This window comes from Tympanuchus pallidicinctus, unplaced genomic scaffold, assembly GCF_026119805.1.
Source record: "Tympanuchus pallidicinctus isolate F22 unplaced genomic scaffold, pur_lepc_1.0 scaffold45, whole genome shotgun sequence".
Taxonomy (NCBI): Eukaryota; Metazoa; Chordata; class Aves; order Galliformes; family Phasianidae; genus Tympanuchus; species Tympanuchus pallidicinctus.
Genome location: NW_026294764.1, coordinates 251,639 through 276,777, shown reverse-complemented (window position 1 = coordinate 276,777; position 25,139 = coordinate 251,639). Strand labels below are relative to the sequence as shown.

The 25,139-nt window shown below is 51.8% G+C and overlaps 3 protein-coding genes and 1 long non-coding RNA gene across 11 annotated transcripts in view; 2 read left to right on the top strand and 2 right to left on the bottom strand.

Annotated features, from left to right (window-relative positions):
• Positions 1 to 139: 139 nt before the first annotated feature.
• On the bottom strand, positions 140 to 7,538 carry LOC128090306 (alpha-1,6-mannosyl-glycoprotein 4-beta-N-acetylglucosaminyltransferase). Of its 5 annotated transcripts, none has more exons than XM_052702563.1 (4): positions 6,647 to 7,538; positions 2,581 to 2,711; positions 2,171 to 2,315; positions 140 to 1,798 (listed from the first exon to the last, which is right to left on the bottom strand). In XM_052702563.1, exons 2-4 carry the CDS (start codon positions 2,683 to 2,685, stop codon positions 657 to 659), a joined length of 1,392 nt encoding a protein of 463 aa, XP_052558523.1. In that variant the 5' UTR covers positions 2,686 to 2,711; positions 6,647 to 7,538; the 3' UTR covers positions 140 to 656. The 5 variants fall into 5 exon arrangements, with proteins under 5 accessions (XP_052558523.1, XP_052558522.1, XP_052558525.1 ...); XM_052702562.1 differs by lacking the exon at positions 6,647 to 7,538 and adding an exon at positions 5,016 to 6,640; XM_052702565.1 differs by lacking the exon at positions 6,647 to 7,538 and adding an exon at positions 4,476 to 4,499.
• Positions 7,539 to 7,633: 95 nt separating this feature from the next.
• TMEM183A (transmembrane protein 183A) lies at positions 7,634 to 19,098 on the bottom strand. The gene is made up of 8 exons (XM_052702580.1): positions 18,961 to 19,098; positions 18,434 to 18,523; positions 15,438 to 15,593; positions 14,479 to 14,638; positions 12,943 to 13,123; positions 9,638 to 9,718; positions 8,830 to 8,985; positions 7,634 to 8,096 (listed from the first exon to the last, which is right to left on the bottom strand). The coding sequence occupies exons 1-8, from the start codon at positions 19,055 to 19,057 to the stop codon at positions 7,911 to 7,913; spliced, it is 1,107 nt and encodes a 368-aa protein (XP_052558540.1). The 5' UTR covers positions 19,058 to 19,098; the 3' UTR covers positions 7,634 to 7,910.
• Positions 19,099 to 19,147: 49 nt separating this feature from the next.
• Positions 19,148 to 20,069, top strand: LOC128090333 (uncharacterized). Its single transcript, XR_008210908.1, has 2 exons — positions 19,148 to 19,212; positions 19,484 to 20,069. It is a non-coding gene; the product is annotated as an uncharacterized LOC128090333 (long non-coding RNA).
• Positions 20,070 to 20,875: 806 nt separating this feature from the next.
• Positions 20,876 to 25,139, top strand: part of PPFIA4 (PTPRF interacting protein alpha 4) — a 43,107-nt gene continuing 38,843 nt past the window's right edge. For all 4 annotated transcript variants that reach the window (XM_052702533.1, XM_052702532.1, XM_052702531.1 and 1 more), the window contains exon 1: positions 20,876 to 20,951. The gene's annotated coding sequence lies outside the window, so the exon portion shown is untranslated. The remainder of the gene's footprint in view (positions 20,952 to 25,139) is intronic.

Genomic DNA, 25,139 nt, shown 5'->3' with positions numbered 1-25,139 from the left:
TGCAAGGACTGAGCCGGTGCTGTGGGTCCATCTGGTGGCCGCTGCCCCTCCCAGCAGCACAGCAATCAGCGATACCAGAGGCTCCTGCAGGCAGTGCCTGGACTCCTGGCTTCCCATATGGGGTGCTGCTCAGGGGACTTGCAGAAATAGCTTGAAAACAGGATAAGAGAATAACAGCAGTGTGATAGAAAGTCAGGAGGTAAGGGTTAGACAACTGAGGATGGGGTGGTGTTGAGAAGTTGCAAAAAATGCTGTTGCCTGGCTAATAGACTCACTGCTGTTAGATAATTAGCTGAGTCAGGGCCTAAGGAGGTACTGAGAAGGACACCGAGGGAACAAAGGAAGCAGGACCCTGCTGCTCAGAGCAGGGAAAGTGGCACTCCACCAGGACACAAAGAGCTTGCAGAGCTGCGTGTCCGTCACTCTCCCCATACCGATGGGCTGTAGGGCTGGGCACTGCTCTCTGCAGCATCCCCCATCCATCTTCCTGCAGGAAGCAGACCCCACAGTTGCCCTGCCACCCCTCTACATTCAGCAGGTAGGATCAGCTTGGCTGAATAATTTAATTCTCCTTTAAATCAAAAAAAGGACTGAGAAAAATAAAACCTCTTCTTAGAGCAAAATCCAACCACTGTGGTGACCCATCACAGCCCTGCTCAGGTGCCTGCAGTCCAGATATCGACGCTCTGGATGATGAGCCACTCACTCTGGCTCTGGGTGACCCGGATCCTCACACACTCCACAGGGTTGGGTGCTCCCTTCTCCAGCCCCCGCCGTTCTAAGTTCCCTTTCTCAAAGGTGCCCACAGTGGTGTACACAGAGCAGTCCTGGCCATCAGCCCGCCGCCTCTGGCCCAGCTCCAGAACCCCTGCACGCAGGAAGTCCCCATGGCGCTCATTGGAGCCCGTCTGCACCCGGACACGGGTAACACGGGCTGGTTGGTGGAAGACGATGCAGAAGATGCTGCCCACTGCTGGGTTTTTCCCCCAGAAATATCCCTCTGCTGTGCTGTAAGCCTTGGAGGGCTCATAGTTCTCAAAGACAAGCATGTTGGTGAACACGGCTGCTGGTGGGTTGTCCGGAAGGTCCATGGCATCGGCCTCGAACTCGTCATCCTCCAGTCGGTTGACACTACCTTGGAAGGAGGAGTAGAGGCCCATGTGCTGGAAGAGGGAGGGCTTGAAGCGGATCACGTCCTTCTGGGTAAGCAGGAGGCGGAAGTGGTCCAGCAGCCAATCACAGGGCATCTCCTGGTAGAAGAGGAGGAGGAAGCGAGCCAAGCGAGGAAGGTCAGTGGAGCGGTAGAGCTTACCGATGTAGCCCAGCTTGGAGAACTCAAGGGTGGCCCAGTTGGAGCCTTCCAGGGAGGCCACGGCTTTGCGGATGGCAGTGAAGAAGGACTTGGCAGACAACACGTCATCCTCAATCATCAAGTAGTAGGAGGAGAGGTTGGCAGCAAAGGTGACGAGGTAGGCGTAATCCACGTTCTGCTTGGACCTGAACTTCACCCGCGCCTCTGGGTCGTTGTAGTTTCTCTTGAGGCCTTCCAGGGTCGGGTAAAACACATGGGGAGTGTGGATAAGCACGAGCCGGCCCAGGAGGATGTGGTGAGAGAACCTTTGGCTGATGTCAGCTGCCACGTGGGCGTTCCATCTGGGGTTTGCATCGGCCAGGTGCACCACCACCACCATCTCCTGCAGCTCCTCTTCTGATGACTGCTTGAAGAGGGACTGCAGTGTGTCTCGGAGGTAATAGCCACGTGGTCGTCGCACTGATGACAGTCCCACAGCCAAGAACTCTGCAAGGCAAAGCAAAGGCATTCACAGGCTGAGTACTGATGCACCACAGTGACATTCTCCCATGTGGAAGGGGTCTCCAAAAAGCTCTCCCCATGGCCAACCTGCACAAATAATGCTCATTTATGGCCCTGCATCCAAAGTCAGAAGTCAGTCCAGCTCCCCACTGGGAAAACAGGAAAAGCAGCCCCAGGCAGATGGATCTCGTCCAGAAATCCAAAATGGCTGTGGTCACCCCACACCCCAATTGGACAGAGCAGAGAAAGCTGGTTGGGGGGGAGAGCACCCAAAGTAACAGGGATGGGGGAGGACCATGATGGTCAGAGGTGCAGCTCCCAGAGCCCAGCCCAAAACAGGGCCCCAGAGGCACTCACTTTTGTGGGATGATGGGGAACCAGCAAGGAGGTGGTAGGAGATGTTGTTGAGTGCAGAGAGGCTGTCCGTGTCCTGGTGGACGTGCAGGGCTCCTTGCTTCAGTGTCTTCAAGACTGTGTCTGAAGGTAGATCCCTGAAGTCCACCTGGATGGCAGTCAAAGGTGGACTGGTCAGAACCTGGGGTCTTGGACACGTGTAAGCCAAGGGGCAGCATCTGCCTCCTCAGATCCTGGACTGGAGGAGGCCAAAGGGAAGGGAGAAGGCAGAGCTGGAGTTTGGGGGTGATACAGGGCCAAGGAAGGCAGCAGAACCAGAGGTTGGGGTCCCACTGGGGCAGGAAGGGAGCAGAGCTGGGGCTTGAGGCCCACATGGGGCAGAGAGGAGGGGACTCCCCCAGCACAGGACTCACCTGGAAATCCTGCTGCTGCCAGCTGCCCCTGTGCAGGAGGAGGAGGAGGAGGAAGAAGGAGGCTGCAAACACAGCCGTGAGGGAGCGCTTCAGGGAGACCCGCATAGCACTGGGCTGGCCTGCTGAGAGCCCTGCAAGAGAGAGATGCATCAGAGCACAGCACAGCCCAGGATAAAGCTCCTTCCTTATGCTGGGACAGCAGGATGACAGCAAGATGGCACTGGGATGCACACAGCCGTGCTCACCCAGGGGCGCCACACAGCCCAGCTGGGAGAAACCCACCAGGCACAAGAAGCCACGCTGCTCTTCCAACACTGCAGCTTCCTATTGCATGCTGCACATCCCCTCCTGCCCACACCCCACAGGCAGCAGAGGTGGTATTGCTGACCCAGGCAGCTGCCAACAGCCCAGCACAGCCACGTCCCTCACTCAGGAGGACAAGAAAGCCTTGAAGTCACCTTCACAGAGACATTAGTGCCCTTGAGATAGTTCTCCTTGCAGCAGAGGCGTGGCACGAGACTAAAAGGCTCCTGAGTTTACCTGGGGTTTTTCCATTATTGCAACTGGGTCTGCTCTAGAAGAGGGAAGGCAGAGTGCAGGTGAGCACCCAGCCCTGCAGGGCAGCTGCAGCACATGCATCCCAACTCACAGCACCTGTGTTCAGCTGAAAGCATCTGGGAGCCACACGTGGAGACCCAGCACAGCGAGAACTGAGAGCTGCCCAGAACTCCTAAATACAATCAACTGCTGGGGAAAACAGCCTCATTCAGCACTGATGGGGAAATACAAGCGTAAAACAGACTGTTTTAAGGAGAAAATCCATTTTCTGGTCCAGAAATCCTTTGCTGGGAGGTGTTAACACCTTAATGGGGTGACACACAGCACGTCCCCTCGGTGCAGCACCTGTTGCTACCCTAGCTGAGCTGACCTCACGTTCATTCTAGATAAGCAATAACATCAGATGGAGCTGCCCTGAGCTCGCCTGTCCTGGGTGTGATGGATCACATCTGCTCCAGCCAGGCTGCAGGAGCTCTGCAGAGTGATCTCTGATGTCAATGAAGAGTTGTTCTTACACCCCCTTCTCTTGAGTTGGGTCCCTGGGAGCTCGGATATCTTAGCTGATCACAGCTGCATCACATTATTTGGGACGACTTCATTTTCTCCCGCATCTGGGAGCAGTTGCTCTGCACTGGCCAGCTCATGGTGGTAATGTGGATGGCCAAAGGGATCCCTGGCTGCCAGTCTGGGGAACGCAGCACTGCTGAGCTCCTCCTGAGCACGGGGTTGTGTTGGGCAGAGCACCCTGCCAGGGGGGTCCCCAAGAGCTGCCCCCTGGGGACTGCCAGCTGCCAGGAGCCCAACACGTTGCTCCCACCTGTTTGGAGCCCCCTGGCCAAGTGGGCTCCGTCCCACAGCAAAGAGGAAGGAGAATGAGGAAACGCCACGGCCTTGCTGCTGCAGGGGCTGCCTGCGGTGCTGGGAGCGGAGCGGCTGGGGCTCAGCCTGCAGAGCAGAGACAAACGTGGTTTCACACAGCTGGAGCAGAGGAAATGAAAAATCAGGGCAGCACTGTGCCCTGGGGTGAGCAATCCCGACCACTCAGGGCTGCCTGGCAGCCAGCCCTGCCCTGCACACCATGCATCTCCCAGCATAAAGTTCATCCCATAAAGAGGAAGGAAGGAAAAAATCACATTTCTCCACCCAGGACCCCAAACCAAAGCTTTAAGTCAGTGCAGCACAGAGAGCTCTTCAAGGGCAGCGCGACAGGAACATGACTGTGATCCAAGCCCCAACCCTCTGCTCTCCTCCCCAGGCTCCTCACACACCCTTCTCCATGCAGCCAAGGGCCAAAGCTCACACACGGCACCCATCCCACCCAGGCAGCACAGACTTACAGGTGTATCAGGCGGCTGTGTGCTCGTGGGGTGCTGGGCCCTGGCAGCGTCCCCCCTGGGCTCCGCTATCTGGCTCTCCAAGCCCCACCCCGGCCTCTCCTGCCTCCTGCAGAGGAGGAGCGTCTGCTGGCCAGGTAAGCCAGCAGCTGGGAATGGGCGCCGCTGGCCTTCCCTGGGATGGGGGCCCCACTGGAGGACCCCCAGGGCTCCCACACCCCAAACCGCTTTGCAGATCTGCTCACAAGTAGCACCGATGGGGGTCCCAGTGAGTGCAGGTCAGGAGCACGGGACACAGAGCTGGGCTGCTTTTCTGCTCCCGTTCGTGGCCGGGAGCCACATGGCTGCTGAGCTGCAGCTGCATCTCGGCCAGGCAGAGCAGGTAGCACCGCGATCCCCCATCCCCCCCATCTTCCTGCACGCCCAAAGCGTGGGGCAGCGCAGGGCACAGCAGATGTGCCCCACTGCCGAACTGCAGGGAAGGCTTTGCCCTCCCCACCCGCTCCGTTCCCACTTCCCTTACGCTGCCGCGGTGCTCCCTACCTTCGGCCAGGCCCTGCTTCTCAGCTCAGGGGGCCCTGGGCCGCTCAGCCACGAGCTGCAGGACGCGGCTCAGCCCTTCCCTCTGCAGCCCCGTCCCGACACAGGAAGGAACCGGGGCTCAGTGCTTCCTGCCCCGGTGGGAGGAAGCGGAGAACGGGGCATGGGCTGCACCGGGGAGTGCAGTAGGGCAGCAGAAAGGGGCGGCTGTCCAACAGCCCTTCCCAGTCCAACCCCATCCCTGCCCTTGGTGATGCTGGAGCCTAGGAACCATTTCTAACAGAGCCGTGATGCGGTGGCAGGGCTGCTCAGGGAGGTGGGAATCACCATCCCCAGAGGTGTTCAGAGATGCTGAGATATGGCATTGTGGGATGTGGTCAGCGGGCACAGAGGGGCTGGACCTGGGGTTCTCAGAGGTTTTTTTCCAACCAGAATGATTCCATGAATCTCAAAGGCCGCTTGGGCTCAATGTGCAGCATCCAAGCACCCCGAGAGCCTGCAGCCCGGCCTTATCCTCATTGCATTTTGCACCGTGGGACACCCAGGCTGCATGCATGGAGGAGCCAGGCCAGGCCTGAGGGGACCCAGCAGAGCAGCAGCCCCACAGTGCTGCAGCTGCAGGTTCAGCCTCTCTGAGCTCAGCAGGAAACCCGAGAGGCGTCCAGGATCAGCTTACAGCCCTGCATTATTCAGGTCCAGAGTGGAACAAAGCAGAGGTGAAAGAGGGCCCCACACAGCGGGTTTGGATGCGGTGTTACCAACCTGGCCATGGGAGCACTAACAGCCATTCCTGCAGGATGGGATGTCAGCCCTGTGCTGTGCGGGGATGCTTGCAAACAAAATAATTATAATTTATTAAAAAAAGCAAAGCTGTTCTTCTCTGTTTCTATATTGAAAAAGGCTGGAGTGGAAGAGGCAGCTCTGGGGGTGAGGGATCTGTCAGTATTTGGGTCTCCAACCTCACAACACAAGCTGCAGGAAGCTCCCCCACCCACCTGCTTCCTGCACTGCCCTGCAGAGCCACGCACAGCCACGTGCTGCTGGAAGCTTCTGCTGGACAAAGTCCACCACCAGGGGACTGTCACCAAGGCCACCATGAGGTCTGGTTCTCACGCCGCCCTGGCGCTGCCGATCCCCTTCCCCCAGCAGCCCTTAAGAGCCCAGCACCCGACCTGAAGTCAGACAGCACCTCCTATCACACGCTGCAGGCTCCCCTATCGCAGAGCCCAGCTCTGCTATCACTCACAGTGCTTCTCTTGCACTCTCTCTAATCTCACTTCACAACTTAATGTCAGTTTCACTCAGCAGCAACAGAACCTGGAGTTTTCTCAAACGTGTTTGAAGTCAACATCACAGAGTCTAACACAGATCCACGTTTGGGTTTGGATGCCCTTGGTGGTGATTTACATGGCGGTGGAAATGCATACAAGAAACTTGCCAGGCAGCTGTGTGGAGACTGTGGGGCATTTGCTTATTAAATTGAACTCTCCCTCCTCCCAGTCACTCTGTTTTCCAAAACCTTTGCCAAACAGGACAGCTGGCCAGCAGGAAGGAAGTGCTCAGTTACTCCTGCTTGAGACGAGACCTGATGTTAACACTCAGATCAGGGTTAGTTACTACCTCCAGTTGCTCACCTGCACTCCAGCACGTCCTCTGCCCACTGCATCTGTCAGCAGTGAGGTGAAACCTGCTAGATTTCCTTCTCAGTTCACTCTGGACACAGCAGACTGCACTGCCATCAGACCCACACTCAGCACCACTTCCTTCTCACACATCTTTCTGATCTGGGGACGGCACAGAGCTGTGCCAGGGGAGCGTCAGGTGGGGGCTAAGGAAAGGTTCCCCACCAGAGGGGGGTGGGCATGGAACAGGCAGCCCAGGGCAGGGAGCACAGCCCTATGCTGCCGCAGTTGAAGGAGCCTGGGCCATTCCACTCAATGTCTGAACGGTTTGGACTCTGGCTGGTCCTGGTGAAGCCTGGAGTTGGACTGGATAAGGTTTGTGGGTCCCTTCCAAGTAGGGGTGCTCTGTGACGCTGGCAAATAATCCAGAGCCACTGCAGCTGCAGAGTTCTGGGGCTGCTTCTTCCTCATGACAATTATTTTGTCTGCTAAGAATCACATCTCTGTCTGCTCCAGGGCTTTCTGGTGCCCACAGGCCAATGCTGCTCCATGGTCTGAACAAAAAGCCCAGACCTGAGTCCTTCACAACTGCTCCAGCAGCTTCAGTTCACAACCTGCACCACCTCTCCCTGTTCGTCTTCTCTGAAAAACCTGCTTTTAGAAATCTTGATCTTCTTTTCAAAGGAGAACATCACTGTGAGAATTTGGAATATCTTTACATTCAAGAACCTTTGCCTTACAAATCCTCTTTGAAATAACTCCTTTGATTGTTTATGCCTTAAAAAAAAACCAACATCTGCAACCACGGACTGTGAATCAGCATTCTTGTAACACTGCTGCTTTGCTTACTGCTCCTCAGACACTGAAATATCACACTGCATTTGAATGCAATTGTGCCAGTAAAAAAAACTTCATTTGTGAATTGTTTCTGGTCACGTCCAAGCTGGAAAGCAAAACTTCCCACTTCTTCCTGAAGAACAGAAAACACGACCACTTCCATTAGCACCAAAAGGATTTTAAATGAACAGTTCCAGGGAGCTCCTTTCAAATCATAAAACGTGAATTTTACATAAAAGTGTTTTACAAATAGTTTCTGCTTTACACTCAGCTCTGCTCAACACCGACCAGAAGTTATATACATACACACCAGCTCAGTAGCTTCAACCACTCTCTCAAGGAGGCTGCAGAATTTATTTAAGAAAAATAATAGGATTTCCTGGTTCCTGGGAATTTCCTTCAGCCTGCCAGACGGGTCACTGCTGCGGTGCAGGGAGCACTAAGCTTTTGGGGAGAAGGGGTACTGAGGGTGCCACCAATCCAGCAGCCGGACGCTGTGCACGGGGTCCAGCACCACCTGCACTCCTTGGTCGAGTCGTGGCTTCTTGCCATTGTGAACAGGGGCGTCCTGGAAGAGCAGCCGCACGCGATGATGCCTCATGTCTGTGCTCACGTTGATGGTGAACTGCAAGAGAGAGACACGGAGGTGCTGGAGGAGGCAGACGTGCAGAAACATGCATTTGTTTCCAGGTAAGCAGGACTGCAGACTGATTGCTGACTCTGGGGATCAAAATTACTTCTTTGTGTTACAGCAGGCGCTGCAATGGTTACGCTCCAAACCAGTTCCCTGTGGCTGGAAGCCCCAAATAAGAGAACTGGTGACACCCGAAAGAACCTCTCAGACTTCAAGCGCAGACACACGTGCTGTCCTGTGTGTTAGCATAGCTGCTCTGCTGCTCTCTAACACCACAGCTCTGTATGGAGCTGAGCTACTGGGGGTTCATTCAAAAGCTGCTGTTTTTCCAAGCAGTCAAGGATTGAAGACACACTGCACAACTTTGGTCAAACACGTTTTGCTCTCAGAATTTGCTGCCTTCAGGCAAGAAGGGATTCCATCTTCCTGCATCCCACCCCCTGTTCCCCCATTGGGTAGTGACTATTCTGCTCCCCTGCTGCACACACACAGCTCAGCTTCTCACAGAAGCTCTGCACAAACCACATCTCCTGCATCCAGTAGAGAAGAGCTGAGAGATCTGCAGAAGCTTAATTGAGGAGACCGTTAGCAACCCCTGTGATAATTCTCTCTGAGGTTTCCACAGCTGGTTGAGTGATGGAGCAGTGCGATTTACACAGCACAGAAGAGCTCTCCCTCCCCTTTCACGTGCAAAGATTGGGTGGTAGATATCTCCAGCACTTACCAAGGTAAACGTCATACCCATGACTATTGGCACGAATATGAAGTTAAAGGTGGTGATCTGCAGAAGACAGCAATCCTGGTCAGGGTTTGTATGGACTTCTTCATACTGAATAGGTGGCTGAAGACCTTTGGAACATTTGCTCTTAAATCTAGGAGACTTGAAAGAAAGAGAGACAGTCAGCTAAGCAGGAATCTGTGATGAGTTTGGTTTCTTCAGACCAGCGCTGCCCAGGAGGTTCGCAGAGCATCCCCACATCCCCACACACTGCGCAGTGCTACTGAACAACAGAAAGCCAGCCCTCAGGACAAAGAACCTGAAGGACTATTTCCTCACATAGGAATGCTGCAGAATTCCTAAGGGGGCCTTAAGCAGCCTGAGAACCACTCATGGAGGCTCTCCATTAGCAGGCACTCCTTCACTTCGCGTGGAAATCTTTCCAATGTAAAGCAGATTCAGATGTGGACTGTTTGATTAGTTATTCAGTCTGTTTTCTGGTGACAGTCAGGAGCCATGAGGCAAAGATTACATGATTTGGGGTGAAAAACAACCCACGTCTTACAGTGGAGCAACGAGCAAAGAAACACCAAAAATAAATACACAAGATTCTAAACATCTCGGTGATACAGACTGAAAACTGAGAGCAGTTTCAGGCCATGTTTCAGTTTTACCAAAGGATTCAGTTTTCATTTGATGTCTGACCCCATAAAACTGTTTCCTCACTCCTTTCCACCACACAGGAAAATCATTACTTCTCCAAAAAACTCACAGCCATTGTGGTTCTTCTTCCACAACTGCTGAGTTTCCATACCTGCTTTTTGAACTTGAAGTTGAATTCCCACATTGCTTCTTGTCTGTTCCCTTCAATCTTTTTGCACCAGAAAAGCAGACACTGAGGTGGAAAAAAAGAAACAAAACCCATGAAACCTGGGAGGAATCACTTTCAATAAGTTACAGCAAAGTGCTGAGACTCCCCATTACAAACACAATTACAGAGCAGTCAGAGCCATTTACTCAAATTAATTATTACCAAAGAACACACCCAGCACTTCGGTCTCCAACTGCTGACCAATTTATCACACAAAAGGATGATGCAACTTACAGCCACTGATGCACTGAACAGAAACCTCTCAACAATCCATCCCTTCCATAAGGCAGAGGTGAGCGGTACAGATTCGCCTGTTTCCCTCACCCACCAAGAAGTCCCAATAAATCAGACTCCAAACAAGACTGAGCAAAAAGGAACAACTTCGAATAAGGATCAGGAAGGAGAGAATCCAAAGGGAAATGCCAAGAATGATGTGTGACCCTCGGGGTGACAGATGTGAAAGCTCCGAAGCCGCTTTAGAGTCAAAAGAAGGTCCTGACATCACTAGGCACTGACTGTTGTACTGCAGAGCATAAAAACACTGCCAAGTTAGCACAGTTTGAGCAACCTACTGCTCATGTTTTAGGAGATGAGAAAAGGGCCTCCTGCAGCAGAGGTAAGCAGCACCGTGCTCCAGTTTAACCCAGTTATCACAGGATGGTCCCAGGATCTATCCCAGCACACAGCACCAGTTCCAGCAGGAGTCTCAGCAGAACTCCTGAACTAAAAAGAGGAGGGGGAAATTTCACTGCCTACCAACAGGCAGAAGCAACTATCCTTCAACAGCCACAGAGAGAACTTGGCAAATCAACACACACCATGGTTTCCACAGCACAGATGCCAGCCCACCACTGCTGGTCTTACCTGGTCCTTCTAACAGTGTCAGCTGGTAAAGAAAGAACAGCATTGGTAAAGACAACTCCTCATGATCCATACACCACTTCTTGTACACCAAGAAGGCCTGACTGGGTCACGTTGGGAAGCTCACACCTAATGTAAATCCAGCACAGTGGAACCCTGAATGAATCAAAGCCAGAGCCATCATCCACCACAGGACCTCTGTAATTAGAGACTAGAGGTGATGCGGGAACCCTACCTCAACTCCGAGTCACATCCATAAGCAAGACTCATTAGGGACCCTTACCTCCACAGTCCTCATGAGGTGACCAAAGCAGCCAATTTCAGAAACACACATCAAGTAACCGACCTCCACGTGGGAGGAGAGGAGGCAGCCCTCACGTTTTGCCAATAAAAACATTCTCCAGATCTTTCTTATCTCAGTTTAACTCCGCCATCAGTGCTATCTGTAGTTCACCTGCACAGACGGCCTGGTCTAGCAACTTGCAAGTAGTGAAGCACAAAATGGTCAGTACCTCCTAAGGGGCAGAGGATGTTGTCCACGGGTCAGCCGTCCTGCCCTTCAGACGCGCCGTACGGCCTGCTGCTCCACCAAAAATAATGGGGGATGTCTTTAAAGGGCAAACACTTCTGCTGACACCATAACAGCTCCAGTGTCCCACACAAGCTAGGCTAGGGAAAGAAAAAAGGAAATTAAAGAGGAAAAGCTGGATTTGATAACGCGGAGGACTGGAGTCTCCTCTTGCCACATGCAGCTTAAGTAAGAATCTGCCATTATTTTCAGTGACCCATAGAGGTATAACCAAAGCCCATGAAAGCAAGAACATGGGAAGGAAGTGTCAGACCCTCCTCCATACCCACTGTGCTTTGACATTTCAGTGCACAGTAACACACGTGTGGAGCTCACTGTCTTGCAGTGCAGTAGCACAGCAAGACCAGCCTTGTGATGGCTCCTTAGTGCTCCAGGGGGTCAGGTCAGATCTCTGCTGTCCTAAGCAAAGCCTCATCATCCTTTAATTTCCTTTTTTAAGACCTGAACAACGAAAGACTGCACTTCAAGAACTATCTTCAAACTGAAGTGCAGTAGAAGCATCAGCAGTGGGCACCAAAGCCGTTATGATGTCAACACGAACGCTCCCAAAATCCTGCCAGCACCACCTCACCCCTCACAGCCACACCACGTATCTCAGCAGCAGGGGAGACACTAAGAAGTGAGACTGAAGGACTATGGCTAAGTGGGCATTTCCTAGAACTGTTCTGCTCTTTAGTTTAAGAAAGATGACATGTAAGCTGGGAAATTGAGAATAAACAGCTCTGGATGCAGACTTCTGACACAGAACTCTGACACAGAATTAAATGCTTTTCTCCTGCTCTGCAGCACCATCTGCTTGTGTTACTGCACAACGCTCCCTCAGCAGTCCAACATTTTTGCCCAGGGAGAGGAAGGAAGAAAGAAGCAATGCTGCACACAGATAGATGGGTAGCTCTATTCTGCATGGAAAATAAACTGTTGAAACAAAGCCACTGCAGTTCATCTTCAAAAAGCTCATTCTGTAAGTTTGTTGATTTGGAGGATGGAGAATTCACACTGCTGCTTAAGCTGTTCACAAAGTACGGCCAGCTGTGAGGTAAAACCAAACAAGAAACACGGGCATTTCCAAATTAATGATCAGCAGTGATTAAAGAGGGATGGATGCACAAGGGCCCCAAGCTGCAAGATGAAGGGAAGCTGCCTGTCCCCGCCAGTGATGAACCTCTCCCAGCCCAACACAGCTGCAGCCCAGTCCTACAGCAGTCGTTCACTGCACATCTGCCATGCTCACAACATCACTGCCTTCCCCTCCTCAGAAACCAAAGACGAAGCACGAACTACAGGAATGGAGTCTACAATGATTCCCTTTCAGTGGCTGTTAGCATTGCTTCTGATCTCTTCAGATGCCTGCTATGGAGAGAAGATGCGTTCCGGCAGCATCTGAATAAAGCTGAGAATATAAAAACTGTCCCTCCTGCAGCCTCCTTTCAGCAACACATTTGCAACAGAGGAGGGAAGAGCTTCAAATATCCCCAACAGTTTTCATGTTCAGTGAAACAAGTGCCTTTCTGCTGATTCTAAAGCTGTTGCAGTAGGACCGAAGCAACCAGAAGAGTAACTAAAATGCTCTGCAGGAGGAACTGCACAGAGACAGATAACCACCACGCTATTAAACGTTACCAGTCTGAACTAATTCTCACCCCAACCCTCACACAGAAGTTTGGACTTGGCTATCTTTCAACGTTCTTTCCAACCTCAGCTCTCCTCTGATTTTAAACACCACCTATTTTTCTTCCAGAAGGAGAAAACAGCCAAGGAGCACCTCAGACATCCCACTTTTCCTCAGGATCCCACTTACTCTGGAATTCTTTAAAGTGCTGGGAGTACTGTCTGGAATAGCTGGGTTCCTGGAGACTCGAGATGCAAAAGGCTCATACATGTGGTACAGCGACCGGATGACGCACGCACGGAGGCAGTGCAGCTTCTCCATGGACTCGGGCCGCAAGCGGAGAGGCAGGTATGCATCCAGACTGTAGTGCCTGAAAACCAACGACAAACCCAACTCAAACTAAGGAGTCTGAACGGCAGAGACATGCAGGAGAGAGAGAGAGGTGATCAGCACTGAGAGAAAAGCAAACACCTGATCGATCCCGTTGGCAACTCGGAGTGCGTGAGGGTTTCTGTACCGCCTCCAACACAACGCGGGCGCACGATGCTGCAGCTCCCCACTAGCTCCCTTGCAGGCTGTTTGCCCAGACAGAGCAAATGATATTTTAGTTGTGGGTTATGTAAAGGCCTGCAGGTGCATTCAAGTTCCCCAGGACCCACTTCAGCTGAGCTGCATGCTTACAAATGCCTGAACGGCCTGGATGCCTGGGCTCGAGAGCTACTCTGATCAGAGAGAACACGCCAAGGAAGCACCTGCTAGGGAACTTCACACTGAAAAAACAGACAGGGACACCCATAGCTGTGGTTTGCTCTATACTTATATACACCTTATCACTTATAAGGACATCAGAGATCATCTATTTCCAACCCCCTTGCTGTGGTGAGGACTGCCAGCCCCTAGATCAGACTGCCAAGACCCCATCATGCCTGGACTCCAGGGGTGGGACATCCCACAGCTTCTCTGGGCAGCACTCCAGCATCTCACCACCCTCCAAGTGAAGAATTTCTTCCTAACATACAACTTAAACCTCCCTTCTTTCAGTTTGAATCATTCCCCCTTGTCCTATCGCTATCTAAGTGAGTAAAAAATTGGATTTATTTCCCTCCTGCTTGTAAGCTCCTCATAAGTACTGAAGATCACACAGATCTCGCCAGAGCCTTCTCTTCTCTAATAGAGAAAACATTCTCTCCTGAAGGAAAGTTCAAGTGAGATGTGCAAGGACAGGAGGATTTGTTCTGGATGCTGATACTCTTTCTCTTCTTTTACTTCATTTAAAGCTTACTTCTGCTCCTGAGACAGCTCCTAAATGCATTAGCTACTTTCATGCCATCCTAAGTACACAAAGGTGACTATGATGAACGCTTGAGGCAGGGCCAGGTTTCTGTCAGTGGTGACTGCTTGTCTCTAAGGTAAAGCAGTGACTTTACTGTAAGTGCTTCCACTTGTGAACAGGAGTGTGTAGGCTCCAGCAAGCAGAAAAGTGCACAAAGCTTTGAGATCTTATAGAAAGCACATGGGAACACGCCACAGACAGATCCTTTCCCACAGTCAAAGCAGGTGCAACACACCACAACTCCTCCCCAAATGAGGCCCACAGCATCATTTCAACATCTAAATATTAAGCTCCCCAGACCATAGGGAAGTGTTCTCTTACTTACAGCTCTACAGAAAGCCAGCCATGGCTGCAGTCTCTCAGAATAGTTAAGACATTCTCTAGAGTCTCACCTTCTGTAGAGTCTGGTCCAAAAGGCAGCAGTGCAAGTAACAGTCCAGGCTTTCTTGCAAATCAAAGAGAACCGGACAATGTCCTCAGGGCGAATGTAGGAAGCCAACAGCAGCCAGATATCAATGGGGTATTCCTCTCCACCATCACCATCAGGATTTTCTAAATGCAATCAAGGTACATTAGCGTAATAAAGAACTTCTTCCCCAAATCGCAGCTGGAGGCCTATGCTTCACTGCAACACAAGTCTGAGACAATTTCACTTCACACTGCTGGACAGGTGCCATCATTTATCACTGCTGCACAGGTTGCACAAGTGTGCAGAGCGGCAGATAGAAAGAATAAGATGGACTGAAAGGAGGAAGCTCACTACTGCCAAGGGAGGTTCTGGATGTGCTCACTTGCCTACAGATTGATTTGCTCACAATGACCCCAGAGCAGAGCTGTGCACACAGCCCTGGATATCAAACTGCTATCAGTACTAACAGTTACACTTAAGCACCAGGAACCAACAGAGCCTGGATTCCACCAACAGACACAACATGGGCATCAATGTCTGTTTGTTTTTCTTGGTTCGTTTTTTTCCTAAAGCAAACTCTGCTTTCACCTGCATGCTTTCAAGCAAGAATTGTAAAACACGTCCCATGGCAAAGTTTCACAACTCTTCTCATAAGCAGCATTAATTTTCCAAGGCTGAGAGAAGACTGCTGAAAGCAGCAAGCTCTTTGGCTCTGATTTCATACCCAAAGCTCGGCCTCAGTGAAAAGACAACACGTGTGACTGAGTCACAGCAGGTTCCTGGGAGAAATGGGGCAAAGTGATTCAATCCTTCGCATTATTATGATTTATATTTTAAAATACAAATTACAGGATGCCCTGAAGCTGCAGGTTTAAGCTGCAAACAGCAGTCGTTAATTGAAGAAACCCACACACAGCACCCAGGAGAGGCTGGTGAACATACCTTTGTGTCTTTTGCTCTTCTTTTTTCTGGATGCAGTTCGCCCACTGATACTTTCCTTTGTATCCATTTCATCACTGCTGTCACAAGACTCTCCTGACATGGAGAGAACTTCCTCAGAAGGAACACAAGAAGCTTCCAAACCACAGAGGGATTTTACTAGAATGACAAGCAATGACACGATAAGTATGCCAGGAGATAGACAGAAACAGATGATTCAAGCTCAGGAGATACTTCAGGGGAACCAGAGCCACTGCTAAGAAGCAACATAACTGCATTAAAGTCTCCTGGTGACGCATGGAAACCCTAAGCCCTGGGATTACCTTCTCAGAGCAAGATTAGCACAGGTGAGTGACTTAGAAACAACAGCCTACTGTTTTAAGGAAGGAACAATGAGGATGATCCACTGGTTTCCCTGAAGCTGTTTATGACTTTGAATAAAATACCACCACTTCTTGTGCAGCACCAACTGGCTGCCCTGCATACCACAGCATCCCTGTCTGACCACTGCTCAGCCTGCATAAAGCCAGCACCCAAGCTCTAATTGTCCTCAGCGCACTGGAAGTGTACTTCCTTCTCAGCAGGACAAAGAGATCCTGCGGCTGAAGACAAGCAATCCATCAGCAACGGAACTCAGAGCCAAGTACACAAGCTCCACTTCAGATTTTATTGAAGGGCCTAACGAGCAACGGCAAGCGAAGACAGAATTTCTTTTGCTGCCTCTGGGGAGATGTTCAAACACTTCACTGTTAGGAAATATTTTACTGTAAACTGAAGACTCACTGGGGCAGAAAAAGTCACGTGTGAGGCAATAACAGGAGTCTTAAAAAAGAAAGGTGCAGTCCTGTGTTACGGCCGAGCAAGGCACAGACACAGAGGAACCAGCATAACAGCACTACAAGCACTCTGCAAACAGTCTAAAATTTGGGGCCACATGCATTCAAGAAAGTTGAATTTCAACAGAATTTGCTTGGATGAAGAAAAGCACCTCTATCAAGAGGCATCTGGCTCCCTCGAAGGAGATCTGTGCTGCTCACACTTTTCTAGCCTAGCAAAGGAAACCCCTGGAAGGTTTTACATATTGCAGATACAGCCAGCAGAGAGCAAGAAGTGGCAGAAAAAAAATAAATCATTAAGTACTGATTACAAATAAACCTAGGCTAGAGATTTTCCTCATTTCTTAACCACACAGCAAGGTTGTGAAATGATAACAGAGCAGATGGAAGCGAAGTCTTAAGACAGAGCTTGAGCAGTTTAGGAAGAGGGACTGCATCACTTGGTTTCTGGCCACATCACAGAACTGCAGTGCTCTGCCAAATGAGTTCCACCATATTTTGCACAATTTACTTTGTAAACTGTATGCATTTGTGGCAGTGATATCCCTCGCTCTGTAACAGCACTCACCTCTACATACAACCTTATGCAGGCAAAACCAAATAGAAGCAGATGGCAACACATGACAGTTGTGACATCAAATACAGCCAAGCAAGAGATGACAACTGATCAAGACTCAGGGAAGGGTTCAGAAAAAGGCAGTCACACTGTAGGAAGGAAAGCTCAGCAAGGCTGTTCACACTGAGTCACGCTGCATCGTAACCTTGCCAGAGAGATTCCATCCCATTCATCTCACAGCAGCCACCCCCACCTTGTCCCTGCGGGTTAGGAAGGAACAGATAAATGCTCAGGAAAATTCCACCCGGCCTTTGCTCCCCTCCCTGCCTCCTGGCAGCCATGGGCAGGGCAATGTTTGAGAACCAGCAAGGTAAGAGGTGAGCGAGGCCAAAGTTCCCCAGGCAGAGGCCATCTCCTTCCTGCTGCTGGTTGTCAGGGTGCCCCACGGTCACGACCAAGACAGATAAGGATGTAGAACAGCTTGGGGCTGATAAGGACAGAGCCTGAGGATCAGTTCATCAGAAGGGTGAAGCCCCAGCAGTTCTGCACGGAATCGCTGTGATCTGCAGTCATCTGAGCAGCAAGAAGGTGAACCAGCAACGGGATGCTGGATTTTAGGAGAGGGGTTAAACTGCACAGGGCAAGCAATGCATGGACTCAGAGTAGGGGCAAGAAGGGAAAGATGTTACAGTTTGCTATGAAGCTGAAGTGCAGCAGTGGGAGGCATTGCCTCAAATGGAGAGTCTGTGTAAGACTGAACAGGAAACAAAACAGGGAGAGGGAAGCCTGTACAAAGAATGGAAGGTGCCCTGATCTGAAAAGCTTGAGCAGTGACTAGAAAGGAAAACTGAGTGGCATCGCTATCCTGTACAACTTCACAGTGCAAAGAGCACCTCTTTACAGCAGTCACTGTCCACATAATAACATCCACCTCCAACCAATTCCACGTGTCAGACCAGTTCCACTTAGGAGTCAAATCCTAAATACTAACAGCTCTTGAGCAAGCAGGGTGAGTCAGCCCAGAATGTTCCCATTACTCTCAGCAGCTGAAAACCAAGGAAGCAGAGAACAAAGCACTGCAATAGCTGTTCAGGAAACTGCTTGCTTATACAGCTTACAACTAAACAACAGCAATACTCTCAAAAGATCTCACTGCAGCCTGCAGCACAATTTATCAGAGCTAACATCATTCCATTATTCTAATTTCAAATAGTTTTATCTGGTAGTAAATTTATCTACAGTTCTGTATGAGGTAATGTAGCCATAAAGACTCTCGTTCTGTGGGTTGTAGTTGGTGAGGTTTTTTTTTTTTGCTTCAAGCAGGAGGTAACACTCCATATTAATAAAGAAAAAAACTCTTCGCTTTAAGGCAGCAGGAAAGACTCTGCAATTCTTGCTGGACTTGCAGCTGGAATTCTGCAAAAATCCTGTCTTAGATCTGAATAATCCCACAGAAAAATGCAGACTCATCTTCAGGCATCAAACCAAACTGTTTTCTCAAACCATGGAGATGAAAGAGGAGCCCCACAGCACTGAGGCTGGTGGGATGGGGGGCAGCCTTCCCGCATGCCGGCTGGCAGGGCAGGCTCCCTACACGCAATGCTCACCTTCCTGCTGCACTGCGTTGGCCACAGCTTTCTTCACCCGTCCAGATTTCACGACAGCCGGGTCTGAGTTCGCATAATCTGCCACCGTCACTGCAGGAGAGTCAAGAGACAGGGCGACAGGGGATTACAGCTTACAAGGAGGAGAGAGAGGAGGTCTAACAGGTGCGATCCCTTCTCAAGGAGGACGCTGCACGGGGACAGCGCCGAGGAGAAAGCACGCAGCAAAAGCAGCCCCGGCAGCCCCGCAGGCTTCCACCACAGGCACGGACGGCCATCGCCGTCCAGCACGGAGCAGTTCTCCCTGTGCCCATCCCACACAAACCCCTCGCTGCTCCTCGCAGCAGCCCAACCCGCCGCTCCCCACCCGCCGGCCGCGCAGTACCAGCTGAGGAGCCTCACCTCCCCTCACGCACAGCCTTAACGCTCCCACCTCCGAGCCCCTCCGCTCCCGGGCCAGGCCGCAGGGCCCGCTAGGCCCGTCCCCTCGCACGGCCTCGCTCCCCTCCATCCCCACCCCGCATCCTCACCGCGTTCGGAGCAGACGTCGTCGGCACGGAACTTGAGGCGTTTGCGGGCGCCCCGTTTGGGCATGGCGGCGGCTTCGGGGCGGCCGCGCGGGGCCATGTCCGGCCCGTCCCGCCCGGGGCCGCCGCGGCGCCGCGGGGAAAGCGCCACCTCTCGCAGAGCCTCGCGAGAGCGTGACGTCATCTCTGTGCGCTACGCCCTTGCGTCGTGGTGTCAGTAACGGGGATATGTAAATGGAGTAGCGGGTGCTCCCGGTAAGGTCTGGAGTAACTGGCGCTCGGTAGCCGGTCCTTTCTGCCCACAGCCCTGTGGGATGCCCCAAAGCCACGGCCCTATGAGCGCCCTGCGCCGCCACCTCCACACTGGGGTCCCCCACCGTGAGGGGGTTGCAGCTGAGCCATCCCATGTCTGTTCACAGCCCCTGTGCGTTGCCAGGCACCTCAGCCCGCACTGACCCCACCCAGCTCCTGTGGGTCTGGCAATGGGTACGAGCTGGCACTCGGCTGCTTTTCCTATTTCTTTTAGGACCGTGCTGAATTGTCAGTCCTTGGTGATGCCACCTCCTGGTTAAGGAGTCATAAAGGTGCCGTGAAGAGTTGAGATTCCTACTGGAGGATCCTGTTGGACATCACTGGTTGTCCAAGCAGTCAGACTGGGAGTCCACATGCTCTCCCTGACCTGCATTTACACGGCTGTCCTGCAGCATGGGTTTGGAAGGAAAGCACAAGTTCAGTCCCAGCCCCAGCATCCTCAGCACCATCCCAGTGGACACTGCACAGCCCAGTGCATTTCGTCATCTCAGAGTTTCTTAAAATATAATGAGAGTATTTTATCAGCAAAAAACCTGGCAACAGAAAAGTCTTGTCTATTCCGGACAAGAAAGTTCAATCCTTGACAAAAATGCTGTTTCTAATTGTATTCATCTAGGTTTGGATCAACTGATATGAATTAGAGAGAACAGCAATTAATGCAGCTAGATCCTGACACTAATAGCTTTACCCGCCTCTTTGGTTGCATAGATGCTTGAAAATCTTTTGGACTATGAGAGTCATCATTGATATTTGAGAACTGTATCACAGTATTTTTTAAAAATAGAGTTCTTATTGGGTAACTCTGGCATATGGGAAATAGAGGAAGTTTTACCAGCATGGGACAATAGCCATGCAAAGATGGCTGTTTCCAGGTGTGCCCAGCACAGCTGCTCATCCAACAGGTTGATAACATCGGTGGCATTTATTTTCTGAGATTTCCCAGCAAAAATATCACAGAATGAGCTCCGTGTCCCTGCACAAATCTGGTGAAGCACAGGAAGCAGTGCTTCACTGCAGTGATACCAAAGTGCTGCATCGCTGAGGGCTCTGTGATGGAACAGGTGAGGGATGTCCCAGAGGATGCTGAAGGCTGTGCAAGAGTTGAAGGAGCAGCCTGTGGTTTAAGAAGCCCCAGATTAATTGCTTACCTTCTAATGAAGCCTACATGTGCTGGGCTTGTTGGGCACAGTGCTGGGGTGTGTTACACTTTCTTTATTCCTGGTAAGGGTGGGGAAAGGTGCACCCAGGGCACAGCTGCCCTTCACCCCACAGCCTGAGTCTGCTCCTGCCTCGCTCCCCATAGGGATGGACGAGGCCTCTGGACTTCATCCTGCTATAGGATCCTTCCTGCTGTAGGGGCTGCTACCCCCAAGGAAGTTCCTGCTCCCCGAGGAAGTTTGCTGCCCCACAGGGGGCTCCTGCCCCCAGGAAAGCTCCTGCCCCTTCAAGAAGATCCTTGCCCATGGAAGTTCCTGCCCCACAAGTGAGCTTTTTGCCCTCTCAGGGGTAACAGCGGCCCCCAGGACCCCACCTCGACCCCCCACCACACGAGGGAGGGGCGTGGCCAGGACAGGGCGTGGCGGGAGGGGGCGTGGCCAGGCGGGGACGGCGACGCAGGGGCGGGGCGGGCGGCGGGAGGCAGCGGCGGCGGCGGCGGCGGCTTCCAGCGACTTCGGCGCTCGGTGAGTGCGGGCGGGGCCGGGCCCACGCCGCCCCGGGGGATGCTCAGCTATCCGCGGGGCCGGGCAGGGGATGCTCAGCTTCCATTCTGCATCCTCCATCCTGTGGAGCTGCCCGGAGGAGCTCTCCTCGTTTTGCCATCCCGAAGGATGCTCTGCATCCCTCCTGGGGCTGGGCCGACCGGGATTCGCTCCCCGCTGTTACACCCGGTGGGGTTGGACTGGGGGTGCTCTGCCTCGCCGTGGCAGGTGGGGATGCGCTACCTCCAGGCGCTGTGCGGGAGAGAGTGCTGCGTCTGGGGGAGCTTTGTTCCACCCCGTTGCCGCTTGGAGGGGGTCTGTGAGTCAGGGATGTGCTGAGCATCCCTGTTTCTCTTGGATGGAATCGGAGTCTGGGGGTGTCATCCTCACCTTCGGGATCTTCTGTCCATAGACATCGCCCATAGGCCAGGAATCTGAGCCCAGGGATTGCTGTGCCCCCAACAGATGGGGGCTGCCTGATCCCCACTGGATGTGTGGGCAGGAGGGGTAAAGAGGTGGCCAGACCTCCTCCAAGCTGCAAGGTTTTTGGGGGGGCAGTGATTCCTATAACCCTGGAGTGGTGAGGGGGGGTTCTTTCCTTTCCCAGCTGCCTTCTGCCCCAAGCAGCCCTCCACTGTGGTCCCAAGCTTTGCACCCCTGGCTCCCATTTTCCATTATGGGTGGACATCCTGATGAGACCAGTCCTTACCTGTGGCCTTCTGCTCTGATTTCTGTGTGCCACGTCCTCCTGCCTCCCTCAGTGTTGTCTCCAGTCTGCAAGCATCCACTCCGGTCTGAATCAGCCCTCAAGCATCCACCCAGCACTGAGCCTGGAGCTGGACCAGCTCATGGGGAAGCTCACAGGGATGGTCCTGAGCTCTGCACCGGGTGGATGTTCTCCAAACCTGGGGTTGGATCAACCCAGTGAGCATCCAGCCAGCCTGCCTGCCTCCAGCTGTTCTTACACTGGTTCCTATTCTCCTGTCAGCCAATGCTGTCTCAGTACAGCCATGGCAAGCTGCCTCCAGACACTGTGATTTCCTCCTGAATAACACCAGCCCTTCAGGGCCTCATTTATCCCCCAAATTGCATCATTATAACCACAATTGGCTTAGGAAGATAGGTTTTGTTAAAGCTGTACAAAACCTTCTGGGGACGCCCCAGTTTTGGCCAAGTAGGTGCTGGCAAAACATTCACTTAAGCTCATTTTCCACCATCTGCTTATATGCTAGAATGAGATTCTCCTGGTGGGTTTGACACCATAGCACTGCACTGCGAGCTGGTACAGAGGCAAGGTGTCAACTGGAGTTTGGTACCTGGATGGTTGTGCCTGTGTGGTCCAGGAGCTTCTTGCTTGTGGTGCTGCCTGTAGAGATGGAAAGCTGGTGTCTGTGTGGCTCCAGTGCTCTGGGAGTCATGGGTATCACTGCTCTTGATGGTGCTCCAACACACACATCTCTGTGGGCATCTCAGGAGGGTGATGGCTGGGAGGTGGGACTGATGTCCAGGATCTTCCTGGAGATTTGTCAGGGATCTGCAAGAGCAGGTGGCTGGTGATGCTCAGATGCAAGGATGACTTTCCGGCATCAGTGCAGGCTGTGAAGTAGTGAAATGATTCAGAGCCCTTTGCCATTAGGAGAGTTGTGCTGATATAATTGGATTTTAATTTGGTTTGTTCTGTGGTCAAGCAGGTTGAAATGCTTGTGGGGACACTGTAAAGCCATCAGTTTAGGTTGCATGGTGAGGACACACAAAGGGATGAAGTGGGTTTTCATCTCTGTCATTTCTGTGCAGAGCTGTGCTGCACCACAGTGCAGTGGTTTCTGTCCTACAGGTGGAGGCATCCTGGAACTGGGTGCCAAAACTTCTCCAAAGGCATGAAGGGCCTGACTGTATCTCTTCAAAATTGCCTTTCCTTCCCCAAATCTCCATTCTGGTGTTTTAAATCAGCTCACAGGTTGCTGCCTCCAGTGCAGTAATCCTGCAGGACTGACAAGGCTGGAATTTGTCTGAAATGCAGATTTTTTTTCCAGTTCCCATTTTTCTATTTCTTCCACGCTTCTGTTAGCAGGCGTAAGGATGCACCGGCTGGGTGGCTGCCTTTAATTGCATTTAAAAAAAAAAAAAAGGAAGAAAATAAGTGACAAATGAGAGCTCTTTTTCCTCATCCTGCCCATTGCAAATGATTTCCAGGAGAGGGCAGTTCCCAGGGCGTTCTGCTGCCTGATGCGGTGCCTCCCTCCGCTGCAACCTCCTCAGCAGTGTGCAGCTGGTTCCTCTGAATGGGAACGTGCAGCAAGGAGGACATTCAGCATCCAGGAGAGAGAAGCAGTGGCTGGGTACTATGGGCCAGTGGGGGAGAAGGGATCTGTCCCACATTGCTGTTCATCTGTTGGTTCAAAGCTTTGGTTTTCACCCCTTCTCGGTAGGAATGAATCGTCTTCATAATTACAGATGGGTTTTACCTTTCCTGCTATCATCGTTTGAGATGTGGATAATGTGCTGGGGCAGAATAAATGCACTGTGGTGCCCAGAAGGTTCAGTAGCCAAGAGGCAAGGGCTGGGCTGGGCAGTGGGATTGTAGGAAAGGAGCGATGCTCAGCCGTAATGCTCCCCCATTTCTTACCTCCTCAGAAGCCTTGTGAGTGTGCTGCATCCTGGGATGGAGGCTCTCCTGCTAAGCCTGGCCTTTCAGGTTTCCAAAATGAGGAAGGGTGTTTATAGCCTTGCCAAGGCATTAACATATGTGTCGTAAACCTGATCCCAAGCCCTTAATCTTCCTGGTGGTGCCTGGTGCTATTCCCTATCCAAGAACTTTTGGTGCCAGGGGTTGCAGACAGTGAGGAGAAAGATGGGCTCGTACAAAGTTTACACCCTCAAACATCCAGTTAATCTCCCCTGTAATCCAGTGCCTGGCAGCTGAACTCACTGACCAGATCTCAGCCTCTTTCTGGCTTCCCCCACTCAAGCATATTGCAGGAAGGAGTGATAAAAGGTCCAGAGGTTATTTTTGTCTGAGGCAGATTTATTCACACGTTGATCAGCCAGGAGGGGAAGCTATTCTGGTCCCAAGTTGTCCCACATACACATGAGTACCTCGTGAGGGTGTGATTTCTCCAGGTGAGATTGTGAGATGACATTCTCATCTTGGGAGAGAGCTCATAAAGCACCTGGGTGCTGTGAGCTGCCATGGAGTTCAAAGCAACCAGAGCCAAGGTATGCAGGTTGTGCTCTCCTGTCCTTTGGGGATGGGTCCAAACCCAATATCCCTGAGGTGAGATGGAGCATCATGCCTCGAAATCTTAGCACCATCCATGGGAGAACCTGGCCAGGTTGCTGGTTTGCCCCATACCTGGGTTTGGGTAGCACTCTGCAAACCTGAATCCCCTCAAGGACCCATGGCAAACAAAATGCTGGGTACTGCTTTCCTATTTGGAAGAGCTGGTTCTGCTGAAGAGCTGATGAGCGGAAGTCCTGGAGATTCCCATCTGCCTGGGAACAGTTGCTGTCCTTGCTCCTCATTGGCAGTGCAGTGCTGGATGCCTGCATCTTCAGGATGCTGAAGGCAAAGCAAGGGCTCTACGGTGTCCTATCATTGAGCACAACAACGTGGCTTATCTTGGCCCTGTCAGTGTTTAATGGTGAGCTCTCCTGGCCAGCAAACTCATCTTTCCTGATAAAAGTTGTCTTTTCTTCCAGCCTGGGTTCAGAAAGGGTTTGCTCTGTCCATGCTGTCTGTCTGAGATCCATGTGTGCTCTGTCCTGAGGCAGAAACAGCACTGGCTGAGTGCTGGCAGCATGCTTGGGACAGTCAGCAGAGACAACTGGCATTCCCTTTGGCAGTGGGTTGAGTTTTGGGTTATGTTTTGGTTGATGCAGAGTTGAGACATCAGGGATGAGTTTCCCTTCCTGGTCTCTGCTTCCCCAAACACCCCCTAAGTGAGACACCTCACAGCACACAGAGCAAAAGGAATCAGTGTTCATTTTACCCTGAGAGCTGTTAATTATTTAAGCACCGGATCTCAAGAGCAGAATTTCACCCTTTGTAGCATAACAGATGTCCTGTACCGAGCCATGCAGCAATACATATATATTAAAAAAAAGGAAAAAGAAAAAAAAAAGGTGGCTGTGCAATAGCCAAGTCATTTGAGAATGAAAGCACTGGTATTT